This window comes from Phodopus roborovskii, unplaced genomic scaffold (assembly GCF_943737965.1).
Source record: "Phodopus roborovskii unplaced genomic scaffold, PHOROB, whole genome shotgun sequence".
Taxonomy (NCBI): Eukaryota; Metazoa; Chordata; class Mammalia; order Rodentia; family Cricetidae; genus Phodopus; species Phodopus roborovskii.
In genome coordinates, this window is record NW_026126567.1 from 20,734,305 (window position 1) to 20,752,816 (window position 18,512).

The following is an 18,512-nucleotide window of genomic DNA, read 5'->3' on the forward strand; positions in this document are numbered from 1 at the left end:
ATGTTCTGTGACATCACTTCCTTTTTAGTTCATTTAATTTTGTTCACCTGGTTCAAGGATCAGCAAACACTTTCTGTAAGACGAGAGCTTCAGTATTTTAGGCGTTCAGCTCTGTGAATGCCGCACAAAAGCAACGGATAATATGCACACAAACCAGTGGCTGCGTTTCAGTAAAAACCCTTTCCTGCTAAGGTATTTGCTTACCCTGAAACATTGTCTCATAAAGAGAAAACACATAAATGTTGAATTCTTTTCTCACAGTCGCTTATTTTAGAGGACAGAGAGTGTGCCATCCCTTTGGTGTGCACTGGTATGCACTCATTCATTTGTTACAACAGCCTGTGTCGTACTGTGAGTGAATACGCACTCCTGGAAGGATGGACACGCTTCTACACATCTGGTACATTCCCATCACCTGTCTTCATGACTGGTGTGATGCTGCTGTTTTCTAACCTCCAGCCAATGGACCTCTTAGATAACTTTGCCTGTGTCCTCTTGACATGAACTGGTAGTCTCTGGTAGTTTCCCTGCTTTGTAATGCAGAATAGTCCAGTCATTTGTTGTCTTCTATACCACACTGGCACCAACCATCCATCCCATGACCCTGAATCCTTTCAGTGACAAATGGTATTCAGTGACCATAATTATGACTCTGACTGTGCTCACTGCTATGATGCTATTATTGTAATAGTTCACTGGGAAGGATTAAAAGACATATAATCTTAAAGTCTATGAGCAAAGGCTTAATGTACTCAAATTCTTCTAGGAAATAAATCTTGGCTACAATTAAATTAAAAAAAATCTCTGTGGCTTACTTATGGGACTAAATTATGATCCGTTTTGGATTTGGGGGGGAAAGATTAAATAAATTATATATAAAGCATTCAATGTAATAACTAGTAAATACAAATGGTTATTATTTTTATTGAGAACTTTAAAAATATTCCAGCCTTTGACTCGGTAATTGTACTTTTAAGGCTCAACCACAGAAACACAAAAAGCAAAGAAAAATTAGCAAAAGCTTATCAATTAAGCAATAGTTATTAATGCGAACAAAATTATAAGTAATATAATTATAAACATCAAGAAAATAGTGTATGGACAGAAGATATGTCCAATAATATCTACAGTATTTCTGTTAGTTAAGCATGAATATTCATTTCATTGAGCCCTAACCAGTCTTGTTTGGTCGTTATTAATGACTTTGAACATTTGATAGAACAGTTTGAGTTTTACTTATTTGCTAAATTGGTTGGTGGTGTTTTTAAATGCTTCTGAAGTTAATCTTTCTAACTTTATTAACTATCCAATTACTGTTCCTCTATGTTGTCATTTGTCTATCTACTAAAGAAAAAAGAAAATTAGCATTTGGTGTAGAAAGTCTTTGTGTGAGTCACTTAATAGCCTTACAGCAGACCCTGAGGGGAGGTAGTATAAAAATCCAATAACCAAGTATCTTGCTACTTAGAAATTTCAATTAAGAACAAACTAGAATAAATTCAGAAGACATTAATAATCTAGCATCTCTGGCTCATCCATCAGTAGGCCCACAAGCAGATAAGTTCTAGTAATAAATTAAAATGGATAAATGAAAGAAGAATTAAATCAGCTTGTTTACAAAGATGCACTGATTTGAGGGTGGTCTCTAAGCAACACCTCAAAGCAGCAGCATTGTGTATTGAAGAGGAGAAATCCTACTACCGCACAAGGGTAGGTCTTGCCAGACCAGCTGTCACTGTAGCTCTCAGGGGTCACAGCTGGTGAGGCTGTGGGTGACTTTTCTTCTTCAGCAGTGTATAAAGAACCTTCCAGCTTGATCTCTCCATGCCCTATGCCTCAAGTGTGTGGTGTCTTCAGTAGTAGGGTCTTAGCATTAGGTTCTAGAGGATTACCAAGAGTAACGATGACCTATAATATTTTGGGGGCATGTCTATGAGACCCCAATGACCAACAACTTGAAAGGAAAGAACACATACCTAGCACTGGGCATTTTATTTGATAGCCTATGGTATATGACTCAGGAAGGAACTGTCTGTTAGAGCATAACCCCATCTTTATAACCACCTTTTATAAATGTGTTTGTATATATTACAGAAACTTCACTTTTTCAAAATATTAAAGAAAAAGGATGTGGGGCACAGAGTCTGCAGCTACATTATCCAGGTTCAAATCCTAGCCTTCCTACTTGTGATTATGTAGCTTCAGCTAAGATGATGAACTGCCCTGTGCCTCAATGTAAATAGTATATACAATGTCAATAGTTAAGTATTTAGGCTAACAGAATCAGCAAATGATTTCCCTTTTATATATTTAACCCGAATGCTAGTATCTCCCCCAAATTTTCACTTGTTTCTTCTAAGGGCAATTATCCCAAGCATTAGAGTAGGACCCACATGTTCAAGTGCCTCACCCTTCCTAACACCATCACCCCAGAGATTAGGGTTTTCAGATAATTATTTGAGGAGACACTAGCATTCAGATCACACACACAGTTCCCTCAGCCCAAATACTATTATTCTTATAAGGAAACCAAGAACAAAACAGAACAAAGTCACAGTGAACAGGGAAAGGATTGAGAATGGGAGCTAATTTAATGCAAGTGGTTTGAGTATGTGTTTAGTTTTTGCTGATATATATATATATATATATATATATGTATGTATATATATATATATTTGGCAAAATAGAGTGATATAAACCCTCCTCCCATCTCCATAATAATAAAATGTTTGCTACAATAATTTAAATGTAACTATAAAAACAGGGATGCTTATTCTTGGTACTTCTTTTTAAAGTTATTTAAAAAGTTATTTTAAAAAGTAGCTGAAGGTTTTAGTTGGCTAAAAACAATTTGCTAAGGACACAAAACAAAAACAATCACTTAGTGGACTAGTAAAGAAGAAATAGAACTCACTGTTTGCAGATATACTATGATCTTAAATATAAAAATCCCAAGTTATGAAAAAAAACCCAAAAGTCTATTAAGCTAATAAGTTCAGTAAAATCACAAAAATGTATGAAAAATATTCTTGTTTTGCACTAATAATTTAAAAACCAAACCAGGATAATTCAATTTACAAGAGCAAGGAAAATAGCATACTAATATGTTCAACTACAATAACAAAAATGTAAAATGTATATGCAAACCAACACTAAAAGAGATTAGAGACAAAATTGGAAAGACAGCCCCTGCTCAGGGATCATAACCACAGCTGGTAGGACAGCCGTCCTCACCACCCTCAGCAAACAGCGTCAGTGTGACCCTTATGAAAACCCAGCTGCCCCCACCACGATAACTAGAAAATGACAAAATACACATGAAATATAAGGAATCCAGAATCACCCAAACAACCTTGGGAAAGATGAATAACCGGAGGATACATACTTCCTTCATTTGAAAACTTACTAGAAAAGCAAGTAATTAACAGTGTGCTGACATAGGGTTAATTGTTACTTTGACAGACTCTGGACTCACCTGGAAGATGGGACATTGGGCATATCTGTGAGGGTTTATCTTGCTCCATTGAGATGGGAGGACCCACCTCCTGTGTGGATGCCCAACCAATTGCAGATAAGAAATTCCTGGCTGTGTCCTGCACTGTGGGCAGCAGGATGCGCATATGCCTGTTCTCTGCTTCCTGACTGCAGAGACACCTGCTTCGAATGTCTGCTACCTTTCTTGGTTCCCTGATGTGTGGTTGGACTGAGAGACCAAATAAGCCCTTCTCTCTCTAGTTATATTGGTCAGAGCATTTCATCACAGCAAGGGGAAAAGAAATTAAGATAGGGATGGACAGATGAAAGCAATGAAATTAAGAACCCGGAAGTGCACTCCCGTAGTTAGGTCAGGGGACCTTTGTCAGCAGTGTCAGGAAAATTAAATGTGGGAAAAGTCTTTTCAACAAATAATCCACACAGGAAGCCACATGCATAAAGAATGAGGTGACCTATCACACACCATATTAAAAAACAAAAAACCAAATCAAAAACAATATGGATCATAGACTTTAAAATAAGGGCTAAATCACACACACACACACACACACACACACACACACACACACACACACACACACACACACACACACACACTCACTCACTCACGAAAAAGTACAAGAGTAAACCACTAGGACTGTAGGACTAGGGAATACATTGTTAAATATAACACGAGCCTCCACAACAAAAGGAAACACAGATACATTGTAATTGCTAAACACAGATACATTGTAATTGTTTAAAACTGAAAACACCTGTATGCTGAAGGACACATTAGGAAAAAGAAAACCTAGGGAACAGGAGAATTTCCAAACCATGCACCAAAGGTTTCTAACTCTCATACCACAACAACAAAAAGGAAAGTAAGCTAACTAATTGTTAATGGCCACTGGATTTGAATGAATGTTTCTCCAAAGAACACACACACAAACAACCATCAAACTGGGGGGGGGCGCGCACCCTCAACATCATTATTTTTTCCACAATGTCATCCACTTCACACCCATTTAGCTATGGTAAAAAAGTCAGACAGCAAAGCATTAGTACAGAGTAGAGAATGCCATGCTAATGGGAACAAAATGGCACTGCCATTTGGATAACTGTTTGGAGATTTTTACAAAGGCAAACAGAATTCCAGTATGAATCACGAGTTCCATTCCCTTTTAAATACCCCGAATAAGGGAAAGCACAAAAAGTGACAACTACTGAAATGTCACACACATGAATAAACAAAATGAGACATAGCCATAGAATAGATTATGATTTGGACAAAACCAGGAATGAAGCATCAAGTCATGCTACAGCATTGGGAAATCACAAAAATAACACATGCTAGGTAAAAGACATGTTCAAAAGATCATGTATCACACATAAAACATCTAGAATAGGTAAGTCTAGTGGCAGGACTGATTCATGGTTGCCAGGGTGGCAAGTGCTGACTAGGCAATAATCACTAACAGGTATAGGGTTTTTACCTGGAGCTGAAGCAAATATTCTCATGTTGGACCGGGAGAGGGTGGCCAGTCTGTGAATATACTAAAAACAACCAGATTGTACTCTAGAGATTGACATTTGAAAAGGTCAATGTCCACATAACATATTTGGAAATAAAAGGCGAACTGTCAAGCACTGTGGAAGACAAGCTAGCTTGGTGCTTCCTCCTCAATTTGAACATATGTGAGAAACTTAAGACACAGGCACTGAACCCCTAAATAGTAACTCCATAGAGAGTAAAGCTCATGTCACACAAAACCTATACACGAATGTTTAATATTACAGTGGATTTACGCTAGCCTAAACTGGAAGCAACTCAAGCTTGTATGGCATACTGCTTAACAATAACAAGGGACAAACTTTCGATAAGTGTGATAATTGAGGACTCTCAAAGTTATGCTAATTTAAGGAACTAATCTCAGATGGTTATGAACAATCCCATTTACATGGCATTCTCAAAACCCCATCACTATGGTAATGAACTCATCAATGTTTATCAAGGGTCGATACATGTAAGCAGCAGGCACAACCACCAGGGATTAGCAGAAGAAGTCCAAAGTGATGTATCTGTTCTGTGTCCAGAATTCGGTACCAACTGTACCAATCTGCATGTGTGTTAACATTCACAAAACAAGGTCTCCATCATGTCAATGATTATAAAGTGACTGTCTCAGAAGTGAGGATGCAAGGGAATCAGTATACCATAAAACCACACCGAAGTGAGTAGTGAGTAGGACAACTAAAACAGAGACACAAGTGTGCTAAGTCTATTCAAGAAAACAATGGCAAAGCTAAGAGACGGATGGGTACTAAGAATAACAAGGGCGATAATCACTAATGTGGAAAATGCTTTAAGAGAATATTATTTTTAGCTTTAAAGCAAAATAAAAATATAGACGAAATGACTATATCCTGGGAAAATATAAATTAGCAAACTGGACATAAGGAAGAAATTGGAAACAAACAAATCAACCAAGGAGTTATCCCTCCAAGGGTATCATGCGCACATACTACACCCCTAGGAATGCTAAGAAACCTTAGGAAGTGCAAAGTCTGTTATTAAAGCTAACTCCTTACTTAGGGCAGAGATTCTGCTCTGTGTTTGGTTTCTGACAGGGTGTCAGAGTGGCCTTGAACTCCTGGATCCTCCTTCCTCCACCTCTTAATGTGCTGGGATTACAGGTCTGCGCCACCACATTTGGCTAGATTAGAAATTAAAAATAAAACAATAAAGTAAAACCAAGGACACATCCTGTATTCCAATTCTAAGCCTCTCTAGCATATCAGGCCGACTACAGTTCACAATGTATATTATATTTATAATAAATCAGAAGGGTTTAAAGGATCCTAGCACCAAAAAAAAAAAAAAAAAAAAAAAAAAGAGATGGGATACTAATTGCTCAGATTTGATAACTACACACAGTATACATGTATATGTGTATGTATGTATACATATATATATATACACACACACACACATAGATATATATGGTTACGATGCTACACTCCATAAACATGTACAGTGTATGGCAACATAAATATATATTATGTATGTATATACATATATTATACATACATCACACACACACACACACACACACACACACACACACACACACACACACATATATATATATATATATATATATATATATATATAAAACCACTCAGCCCTTTACTGTAATTTGATAGAAAAGTAATATGGGGTTAAGTTAATTTAATGAGGCAATTTTATCTATACTAATTATGTTTGTCATGTGGTCTATAAGGGATAGCCAACTATTTTAGCTGGTACTCAGGGAAATTTCTATAGCAGTGCTAAGAAGAAACTGGCTGTTTTGTACTTTAACCTGCTACTCAGTATGAGTCCATAAAACAGATGCCCTGTGCCTGACTGTGATTGAAGAGACCCTCCACCCTGGCGAGCTCAGTTCACATTTCTTGTTTTGGTACTCCTCCTGGTGACCCTCTCCTCAGCTCTCGCCTTTCAGACGAGGGTTTCGACTCTCCTGAGGCCACTCCATTTCCTCCAAGTCCGAACAGGCTCATCTCTGTTATGTCGCTCAGTGAAATAAAGTTTAATCACAGTGAGAAGGATGTTCTTTTCAGGCATCCTTATTAAGACAAAACCATTTGTTTCTGCTCTCGCCACAGGACCAATACTGCTCATAAACACAACTCGCTTTCCCAACCTTAAAAGGCAAAACCACCACAACTCAAACACTGAAAACACTTCTGTACTGCTCCAGCCACCAAAATCAACAATGAAAAGAATGGATGAGCAGATATGAAAATCAGGCAGGGGTGGGGTGGGGGGGCAGCAGGGATGGGGTGGGGGCAGCAGGGATGGGGTGGGGGCAGCAGGGGTGGGGTGGGGGGGGCAGCAGGGGTGGGGTGGGGGCAGCAGGGATGGGGTGGGGGCAGCAGGGGTGGGGTGGGGCATCAGGGGTGGGGTGGGGGCAGCAGGGATGGGGTGGGGGGCAGCAGGGATGGGGTGGGGGCAGCAGGGATGGGGTGGGGGCAGCAGGGGTGGGGGCAGCAGGGGTGGGGTGGGGCAGCAGGGGTGGGGTGGGGGCAGTAGGGGTGGGGTGGGGCAGCAGGGGTGGGGTGGGGGCAGCAGGGATGGGGTGGGGGCAGTAGGGGTGGGGTGGGGCAGCAGGGGTGGGGTGGGGGGCAGCAGGGGTGGGGTGGGGGGCAGCAGGGGTGGGGTGGGGGCAGTAGGGGTGGGGTGGGGGGGCAGCAGGGATGGGGTGGGGGCAGCAGGGGTGGGGTGGGGGCAGCAGGGGTGGGGTGGGGGCAGCAGGGATGGGGTGGGGGCAGCAGGGATGGGGTGGGGGCAGCAGGGATGGGGTGGGGGGCAGCAGGGATGGGGGGCAGCAGGGGTGGGGTGGGGGCAGCAGGGGTGGGGTGGGGGCAGCAGGGATGGGGTGGGGGCAGCAGGGATGGGGTGGGGGCAGCAGGGGTGGGGTGGAGGGCAGCAGGGATGGGGTGGGGGCAGCAGGGATGGGGTGGGGGCAGCAGGGGTGGGGTGGGGGCAGCAGGGGTGGGGTGGGGGCAGCAGGGATGGGGTGGGGGCAGCAGGGGTGGGGTGGGGGGCAGCAGGGATGGGGTGGGGGGCAGCAGGGATGGGGTGGGGGGCAGCAGGGGTGGGGTGGGGGCAGCAGGGGTGGGGTGGGGGCAGCAGGGGTGGGGTGGGGGCAGCAGGGGGTGGGGTGGGGGCAGCAGGGGTGGGGTGGGGCAGCAGGGGTGGGGTGGGGGCAGCAGGGGTGGGGTGGGGGCAGCAGGGGTGGGGTGGGGGCAGCAGGGGTGGGGTGGGGGCAGCAGGGGTGGGGTGGGGGCAGCAGGGGTGGGGTGGGGGCAGCAGGGGTGGGGTGGGGGCAGTAGGGGTGGGGTGGGGGCAGTAGGGGTGGGGTGGGGGCAGGTAAGGTTACAAGAGTGACAAGAACTAAAGGGGAAAAGAAAGCAAAGCGTGGCTGTTGACTGATCTTACAAAGTCTAATAAATATCAGTAAATACTTTCCAGCATAAAATGTTATCATCACTAACCTGCTATGGCACTCTCAAGAATGCGTAAATATTCCAACATTAGAAATACCATGAATATGGTTCGCTTCAGTTATTGGTAAATGAATTCATTTATTCAACAAGTATTGTCTGGTATTATACCAAGCATGTTTTACACACAGAACTCTCCCATAATTTGCACAAATGTAAAACAATTCCATTCTTCTCATTGGAGTTTTGTTGTTGTTATGGAAAATATGTGTCATCTAACATACTTTTACCCATCAGTGTAATGATAATAACATGTTTCTTACTGCCATTTGAAGTAGATTAATATTAAAATTTTAATTTCTGTCATGGGTTTAGGCAAATTTAAAAATATTATTTGGATTCCAAGACAAGTGGTTCCGGAGACTTTCAGGCTGAGAACTATTGCTATACTGCACTCCATATTCTGTTTACCTGCCCACTGCTGATGTAAGGGCTGTTTCCAGTCTCGGACTACAGTAATAAGGATACATGTGCCTTTAGGCACACATTATGCACTTGTGTTAAGTTTTATACCTAATAGTAAAGCTGCTGGGCCATAGAGAACATCATATTCAATTTTAATAGACACTGACTTTTTCAAGCAGCCACTGAACACTTTAAGCAACGTAAGTTGAACTGAAATCAGCCTTAAGTATAGCATTTACACTGGAGTTGAAGAATGCATGAAAAACATAATTCAGAGTATCTCATTAATAATTATTTCCTATTGATTTTATGTACAAACAATAATGATTTAGGCATACTGGATTAAATAATATTAACATTAATTTGTTGTTTTTTTTTTAAAGCATGACCACTGGTGAGTGTGTGTGTGTGTGTGTGTGTGTGTGTGTGTGTGTGTGTGTATCTTTTATATTGTAGGCTTATACATTTGAGATGTTTATAATAGCTTTGGGGAAGCCAAGAAAGACCTCTCAAGATAGCAGCTTCTAAAGGGAAGCTGAAAGGCAGCCTAGTGCAGACGTGGATAGAAGAATGTGTGCAAAGGACAGGAGATGAGGGAAGCACACAGCATGGCAAGAGCTCAGCAGGGGAAGGGCAGGGATGGGAGACACTGCTAACCACCCACCAATTCATTCATTCATTCATTCATTCATTCATTCATTCATTCATTCATTCATGTGTGTGTACAGGTGTATGCAAGTGTGCGGGTGTTCCACCCTAGTTAGCATATGTACTGAAGTCAGAGGAAGACTTGCGGGAAGTCATTCTCTTCTTCCATCATGTGGGTCTTAGAGACGGAACTCTGGGTGTCAGCATTGGTGGCAAGTGCCTTTACCAGCTGAGCCTCTTCACTGGTCCTACTGCTAGCGTTTATGCAAGCGAGTTACAGGAAGAAGCCTGCATTTATTTCAGAAGTCACCCTGACTTGCATGTGTGGTGTGACTGAATCAATCCTGGACTGGCTTGGCAGCCAGTACAACGATGTAAGAGGAATATCATTAATATTGGGAATAAAGCGACAGGCGTCTACATGTAGACGGCAGAAGCAGAGCCAGCAGCACTGGTCCTAGTTTGTCTTTCCTAAGGAGGCCACTTCACACCGACTGTCACAATTCATCGGGTACTTTCTGTGTGTGTACAAAGCTGTTCTACAGTCTATTCCTAAAGAAGGTTTTGGTGTCATGAGAACGAGCAACAAGTCTTGAATATCTGAGTCATATTCCAGAATGCATTAGATATATGCACTCATTTGGCATTTCTCATCCTCATATCTGAAAGGGTTAAGCCCCAAGGGCTGAACATTTTACCGTGCTCACTTAACTCTAACACTGACATGTCGGCACCATTTTTATTTCTCTACAAACGGAAATGTCTAGGTGAACTAAGGAGGTATTAAGTTGGACTCCTTCAACAGTGACAGCACTGGTCTAAAACAATTTGACTTTGTCATACTGAGTCCAGACAGGGCAGTGAGTTATCAAATATTTAAGAAGAAAACTAGAGACCTGTTCTGTCACATTCATTTACGGTGATGTTCTACAACCTACTGAAACTATATCCTTCTATAAATAAGATACAGGATTCAGTAAGAAGGTGAGAGGTCACTTTATTCTTCCTAATTTCTTCTGAAATTCACCAATCTACTAATATAGTCTTGACTTTTCCAATGACATAAAGCAATTTTTATTGATCTCTTACTTTTTAAACTTGGGCAAAGTGATACTTGAAATTTATCTTCCATTCTACCCTTGGATTCTTGCCTGAAACACTCCTAAGACTGATAAAGGTATGCTCTATACTTGGTGGGAGAAAAGACTGAGCCGAAGAGCTGAGTTTTCCATGAGACATTGTCCTCCATCTCCTCAGGAGTTCTTGTCATTTGTATTAACTCATCACAGTACCCTCCTGGTAGGGAGCATAGTCACATCACTTGGCACACTGAGTGTCTGTCCTACTGTCTTTCTAGATGGATTAACAGATAGTTCTCAAGGGTCCACACCGTTAGAGTGGATGGGAGGTGTGGAAATGATGGTCATTATATCTTTCTCCTCTTCGTTCTTAACTCATGATTCATTTTACACAACTTCAAGAAAGCACAGAGTAACAATCAGATGCCATTACACTTTCCCACCCTAAGCCCATGTACCCAAGTACAAACCCACCAACACTTCCCTCTCCTCCCTTCCATTATTTATACTGTATTCCCTTATTTTAATTTATAAGGAAATACCCTTCTTTATCAACAGGACAACACCCATCCACCTCACCTACCAACAGCTTGTTCCAATCACCTGTGTCTCTCAACAGGTTTACAGCCAATTTCCTGACCACCCTGCCTACTTCAAATGATCCACTCTGTGTAGCAAAAGTGATGACTTCAAAATAAAAATTGTATCACGTCATTTAAACCTTTCCAATAGTTAACTCCTAAAATAAAGCTCAAATTTTACTATGGTCTTTTCAAAGATCTATTGATTACACCTGTCTCCTCCCCTCCACTCCCCACAGATAGCAAATGCTCTGGCTATAGCAAGTGTGTGCCCATGTCTACAACGCTCCAAGTCTTCCGGGCTCTGCTGATTCCAGGCCTTCCACATACTGCTCCCACACACAAGACTCTCTGACTATAACCCTCATGGTCCCCTAGGAAAGACATCAGTCCCTAATTACTCCATCATTTATTATCTCCCAAGCTTGCTGATTTCTGCCAGAGAACTTGCAACAATTCATTGACCAGAGTGTAAGCACCATGAGGGAGAAACTTAGTCAGCTTGGTAGCACCTAATAGTGAGTATTTGCAAGATGCCTGGATGAGTAAAGAGGGTTAGGCTTTCTATGATTGCTTTCTATATGATCTCAAGTCAATTCTCAGAACTCCAATTTTCTCTTATTAAAGAACAGGTGAGATGGACTGAAACTATCAATGAATGACGTTCAGGTACAGAACTTGTAGGGATAAATGCTGGAAGCTTAATGTAGTTTCCCCTTCTCTCTTCTTAAGGGTTAGAAAGTGAGACCTCACTAAGCTAATTCAGCATACTTATATAAGTGATGGTAGTAAGCCCTGTATATTTAACAACTTCTCTCAAAAGAGGAGGGGGAACTAGGACTAAAGAGAGAAGGGGAGAAGAGAAGGAACCTTAGACGTTAGAGAGAGGTCAACTTTATTTCACGTCTTAAATGTGGAACAACCTTCATTTATTTATAAAGACTTGCCACAATAACGTATTAATTTGAAATTTGAAATTTACAATTTCAAAGTCAGAGCGTTTTCTATTTGTGTAAATGTAACACAAATCTCATCTGTATCCATCTCCTATTTAATTCTCATTCTTTAGGTAATATTGCTGACAATATTTTAAGAAAAATTACCAATTAAGTAACAACAAAATACATGAGACCAGAAACAGAGACTCCCTTTACTTATCCATAAGTCATAAACTTTCTATTTTCAAATAAAAAAGGCCTGGCAGCTCACATTTGTACTCTCTGCACTGGGAAGTCCGGAGCAGGAGGATTGCTGTGTAGCCTGGGCCGCAGAGGGATATCCTGGCTTTAAAACATTTAAGGTTCAACATTTTCTTCTAACTGTTCCCACTTTAGCTTGCTATCCCTCTTAGGTTTTCTTCAGTGGAGACTATGCTTTCTAGGAATCTTCTAAATCATTTACTACACATCATTCAAATCTCTTCTAAGCTCTTCCTGGAATGGAGACAGCTACCCCTCTAAACAACCATCCAGAATTGTGTAGAATATGATGCCCATCTTCACAGTTCCCCTAGGGCATAGACAGAATTGAGATTCTGAACTCAAGGAAGAATTTATATTAAGCAATTAATTCAGTTTTATTCAACATATTTTATGTAATCAAGCCTGACTTTCTCAGAAGTAATTGGTATCAGCTTACTACACCCCCCTTCTGTTCCAGTTATTTCTACCACTTTTCTAAAATTGGAACTTCTAGTCTATCCTTAAACTGGACTTTTTTTTTTTAGTGCTGCTGAATGTTCCATGGGAAGAAGATTCATCCATTAAATATAAAATAAAGAGTAAGGAGACTAGCATACCCTTCCACAACATCTAGGACAGCAGGTGCACAATAAAGGCATTTGGCCACATGGACTGACAGTTCAAACATGAATGTTATCACAGGTCAGTCAGTTACAGGTCAGGATGAGTTTTTACTGACACCGAATGCTTCAGCAGGAAGTTAGCAAAAAAGCAATGACCTTCGACTCTTGGAGGCAATTTATAAACGCATAGACAAGCAAAACAAGTGTTCTCAACGACATGCAAAGGTCCCCTCTAGGACAGGGCTCATCAAATGACACAGCAGGCCCAAAGAAGAATCCAGATCAGCAAACCAGGGAGGATGAGGTAGGGAAGAGGGAGAATGACTGACAGGCAGTATGTCTCAGTGTGTCACCAACCTACGGGTGCCATCTTAAGAACTTAAAGCCTCTAGAAAGCAGTGTGAAGTTACTCTAAGGGTCGCTTTGAGTGGCAGGTATAGAACAGACAGGAAGGGACAGAGCAAGACTGAGTTCTAACGAAGGGAAGTTTTCAGAACTTCCACAGTGTGGCGAGGCAGACACCCCGAGAGGAGAAGCTGAGCAGGGCTTGCTCCCCACCAGTGGGCCCAGGGCTAGCCCAGATCTAATGCTTTTACTCCTTCAACCGTCTAAACAGTGCGGCTGCCAACCTTCACTTCCTCCTCTTCCTCCACACACGCAAAGCTATTCTAACAGGAGAACTGGAAGGTAACTACTGGTCCTAGGATGACTACCTCAGAAAACACAAACCGTGAGTTGTCCGACAAATCAAAATTCACTGCACACCTTAACAGAATTTAACGTTCAAATAAGACCTGGGCATCGAGAAAGATAACCCGCAGCTATAACAGTCATATATCATAGTTCACTGGAAAAATAAAAGGCCATGTAAAGAATATAAACATCACGTAAGGATTTTTAAAGCTATATGAGGTGGGCAGTGGTGGTGCACACCTTTAATCCCAGAACTGGGGAGGCAGAGGCAGGAGCATCTCCTTGAGTTGGAGACTAGCCTGGTCTACAAAGATACACAGAGAAACCCTATCTTGGAAAAAAAAAAAAAAGAAAAGAAAAGAAAAAAGCTATATTAAATGTTTTAAAGGTTTGTATTTTGGTTACTATCCAAAAGTAACCTGAAAAACCAACCCACCAAGCAAGCAAACAAAACAGTGTTGGAATTCCTTAAACACAGGCTTGAAAACCTTTCTTTACCAGGTCTATGTCAAGGTATTCGGAATAGTCACTAGTTTTAACAGAACTAATGCCATGTATTCATTCCTTTACTCATGTAAATATGTGTGTGTGTGCAGGACCTATTTGTGAGCAAGGGTGTGTGTCACAGTGTATGTTCATGGAGACCAGAGGACAGCTCTGTGAGGATGGATCTCTCTTTCCACCTTATGTGGGTTCCAGGGATTGAATTCAAGTCACCGGGCTTTGTAGCAAACACCTTTCACCTATGGAGTTATCGAAATAGATATTTTATTATGGAAGCCCTGTGTGTGTGTGTATGTGCATATACATGCATGCACACATGTAGGTACATGTGGAGGTCAGAGACAACCTCAGTTGTCCCTCCTCAGGCCTCAGGTACTGCCCATCTGTCCCAGACAAGGATCTCTCATGGGACTGGAGCTTGCCATGGTTAGGCTAACTGGCTGGCTAATGAGCCCCAGGGAATCTGGCTGTCTCTGCCTTCCCAAGTGCATGACCTCCTGCCCAACTTTTTACATGGGTTCTAGGGATGAAATTCAGGTCTTCAAGCACTTTACTGAGACATCTCCCAAAATATGTTTTAAACATTCAAGTGTAGTCTCTCATAGTACATCAGCTATTCATCACAGCTATTAAATAGTCCACGTACCCAAATGCCACTATTCCAAGGAGAGTACATATGTTACCCATCACTACAGTTTGTTGTTTTGGCCATTAATATAAACCCAAATTTGGGTGAAGAGAAAGACAGGCATGCATGAGTGAGCCAGCACGCACACACAGACAGGTACAGATACACACAGAGAAAGAGAGAGACCCAGCTGTGTACACAGAGAATGTCCCTTGCTCCAGAGTGAAGGGTCCCTTTCAGCTCTGCCAATATAGATCAATGTTTTGTTCATCACCCTGCCTCCTATTTTCTTGTCATTTGAAACTCGAGTGGCTGGAGACATCAATCAACTTTAATCACTGGCTAGTTTTATAAACATGATCCCACAGTGCTGGGAAAAGGAGTTTTGGTCTCTGCCTTCAGTTCCCCCACTGAAAACAACCACCCAAAAGATAACCCTTGTAAAGCACCTACCAGAAGGCCACTTTGTGTACTGGTACAAAAGAATACACCAAGGCCAACACTGCTCCATAGCCTCTTAACCTCTAAAGGCAAAAGGTTTTTAGTTCAAATACTGATGGCGTGGGTTTTATTGAAGTCTTCACTTACCTTCCTAGTCTGATCAGACACCGCAAACACTGGATTCTGATTACAGTGCAGAGCTACACAACTGGACATTCCTAATCACCCTAGATTAAAGATTCCATTCTCTTTCCTTTCTGCTGGGCCATTATACCAAACCTAGAGCAGGACTATACTCACCTCCGGGCTAGAAGAAACAACATAATAGCCTATTGATCGTTCGTGTACACCCACACCCACAAGTCATCAGCCAAGCTGGGATGGAACTAACAATCAAAAGTCATGCACTGGGTTTCCTGGCCCCACACAAACACATCACTGACAGTTGCCCAGAAAAAAAAAAAAAAATACTACACTACTCAGGTAAGGGAGCAAAACATCCTGATTTATACTGAAGAGATTACTGTTTCTTGGCTGGCAGTAAATGGCAATTTAAGTTCATTATATTTCTCATGTAATATGAATTCTCCAGTTTTGAAAGTTACCATCATATTCAATTCCACAGGCAAATGCTTTCAAAAGAGATGCTACCATATGCTGGGGAATTATATGTTGACAGAAACCACCACCATTATACTACGGAGTCAGTATTTGTGGCAAATGACTAGGACTTTTTATAAGTAAAATTTATCAAAAAAAAAAAAAAAAAAAGGTGGCTTCGAACTGTTTTTTTTTTTTTTTCTGGAGAAATCAAGGCAATATTCCAAAATGGAATTATTAATCGTGTTCTCTGCAATACCCACTCAAGGAGTTAACTAGTGAGAACTAAGGTGAAGTAGGAAACGAGCCCAACCTCAGGTCTCAAGTGATGAGCATCCCTCCTAATTTCTTAGTTCTCGTTCATACAAAGCACACTCCTGACATACCATCAGCCTTCTGTTATCTTTAAAGAAGTGGCCCTAACCAGATCACCGATGGAATAAGACAACAGTGACAACAGCGTGGATGAAATGGCAAGTGAACAGGGAGTCAGGGTAGACTTGTATGCCCCAACAGGGAAACACTGAGGTGGGGCTGGAAACTATTTTCTGGCCTTCTCTGGCGTGCAGCTACTGGGGAACAACAAGACCCTACATGCCCAGGACCCACAGAGCCCGGGGCACCGAGGTGGAGGGGTGGGAAGGAAGCAAGCGAGATGCTTTTACAGGGAGTGGGGACCAAGAGAGATGGGCGCGACGAGAAGAGAACTTCCTGCCTCGGGAAGGATCGAGGGTGGTGGTGGCCGGACCGTCCCGGAGGCGACCTCCCCTTCGTAGTGTCACGGTCACATCTTTGTGCGAGAGGACTGTGCACCCGGAGCGCTAGAGGAGGGAGCCGCCGGGCCCTCGCGCCGGGCTGGCAAGTCCGCCCGCACGCTGCCGCTCTGCAGGGTCCCCTGGCCCGGACCGGCCACCTCCCCTGCCCCGAGGGGTCGGCGTCGGCGAGCGGACCCCAAGCATCCCCGAGAGCAGACAGACAACCCTCCCCGCACACCCCGCGTGGGTCTTTGTCCCGCCGGCGAGCCGGGGTCTCCTCGGGTCGCCTAGGCAAAGCCCGTCCTGGAGGCCTGGTGGCCCCTTCGGGGTCGCCCCAGCTTTGTTCGGTCAGCGGGGCGCGGGGAGGCGGACACTTACCGTACACCCCAGCGAGGAAAAGCAAGAGCCACGCCGACCCCCGCCGCGGAGACTCTTTTGTGCTCCAGCGACGGGCCATACCCACGGCAGATGGAGGGAGCGAGGAGATGGAGGAGGAGGAGGAGCTGGGGCCAGACGCCGCCGCCGCCGCCGAGCCCCTGGCTGCTCCCTGCGCGCTCCGCCGCGGCGGAGGGGGAGGGGCGGGGCCGCCCGCGCGCGCTCCCTCCCTCCCTCTCTCCCTCCCTCCCGCCGGCCCTGCCTCGGCCGCGAGCCCCAAGCGGGCCGGCCTTCCCGGGGGAGGTGCAGGGACGCGCCGTGAGCGCGCCGGCGCGGGGCGATGGGGCTGGCGACTGCGGGGCTCGGGCCTCGCGCCGCACGCACCAGCAGCAGCCGGCGCCGCCACCCGCCAGACGGAGTGCGAGCCGGCAGCCGCGCTCATCCGTGCGCTCGGCAATCCCCTGGCCCGCCTGCCTGGGTGCCCGCCCCGCGCTCCGCTGGACTCGGCCGGGCTCGCGCCGGCTTCCCGGCGCCCGGAGCCCGAGCAGCGAGGCAGTGCCAATCGATGTGCGAACGCACGAACTCTGGCCGCTCGATTCCCGGGGCTCCCGAGCTCGGGTTTTGGTGGCGGTGGGGGTCGGTGGTGGTGGAGGTTGCGGGGTGGTCTGATGATGAAGCTCTGCAGTCTCAGACCTTGCTGTTGGGGCCCCCGCGGGAGATCCTCGAGGCTGATCGTAGCTACCGCGAAGAGAGGGTGGTGGGTGGTCGGAGGCTGTGAACTTGGAAGTTCCTTGCTGTGATCCCCAGACCGTGCAGGCTCCACTTGGAATCTGCCCTGGAACAGCGGGTGGGTCGTGGGTCCGCGTGGGATCCTGTGCTAGGGGCTCTGCGGATACATCCAGCTCGGTTGCAGGGTCCTGCGCCTCTAATCTGGCGGGGAAGCCGCGGGGGCCCTTTGGACACTGGTGCGATGGGGTGGCCGCTGGACAGGTATGCCTGGCTGGAGTGGACCTGGGGTCGGGACGTGGAAAACGGGATATCCCAGAATTCTCCCGAGCCTCTTCCCACCTCCTGACATGGATGACCCGTGGCGCTTCTCTCTGTGTGTAGTGACACTGGCGCTCTAGACTTTCCACCTTTCAAAGTGTCTGCACAGTCTTAGCAGCTATCCTTGCCCTTTACAGGCACTGTCCGCTGTTCGCTGAAAGATCCGCAATGCATTATACTATATACTGTTGGCACGGGTTATATGAGATAAATATTATCCACGTTTTAGATAAGTTAATGAGACTTGAAGTTAAATTACCCTGAACGAGGTATCAAGTAAATCTCCAGCAAACTTTTTGTTTCACAATTCCAAAGTCAAGACACATCCACAGTAACAGGAAAATCAAGCAAAATGCTTAGTGCCTAAAGGTTGTTGTTAAATTTTAATATATGCCTTGGGGGAGTATG

At 44.3% G+C, this 18,512-nt stretch overlaps 1 protein-coding gene across 2 annotated transcripts in view; it reads right to left on the reverse strand.

Annotated features, from left to right (window-relative positions):
- The window catches only part of Lrp12 (LDL receptor related protein 12), a 65,607-nt gene extending 48,384 nt beyond the window's left edge, over nt 1–17,223 (reverse strand). Inside the window, exon 1 of one of the 2 annotated variants that reach the window (XM_051202761.1) lies at nt 17,061–17,223. In XM_051202761.1, the coding sequence (XP_051058718.1) occupies nt 17,061–17,139 (79 nt within the window). In that variant the 5' untranslated portion in view covers nt 17,140–17,223. The remainder of the gene's footprint in view (nt 1–17,060) is intronic. The other variant, XM_051202762.1, reaches the window with a different exon arrangement.
- Nucleotides 17,224–18,512: the final 1,289 nt, after the last annotated feature.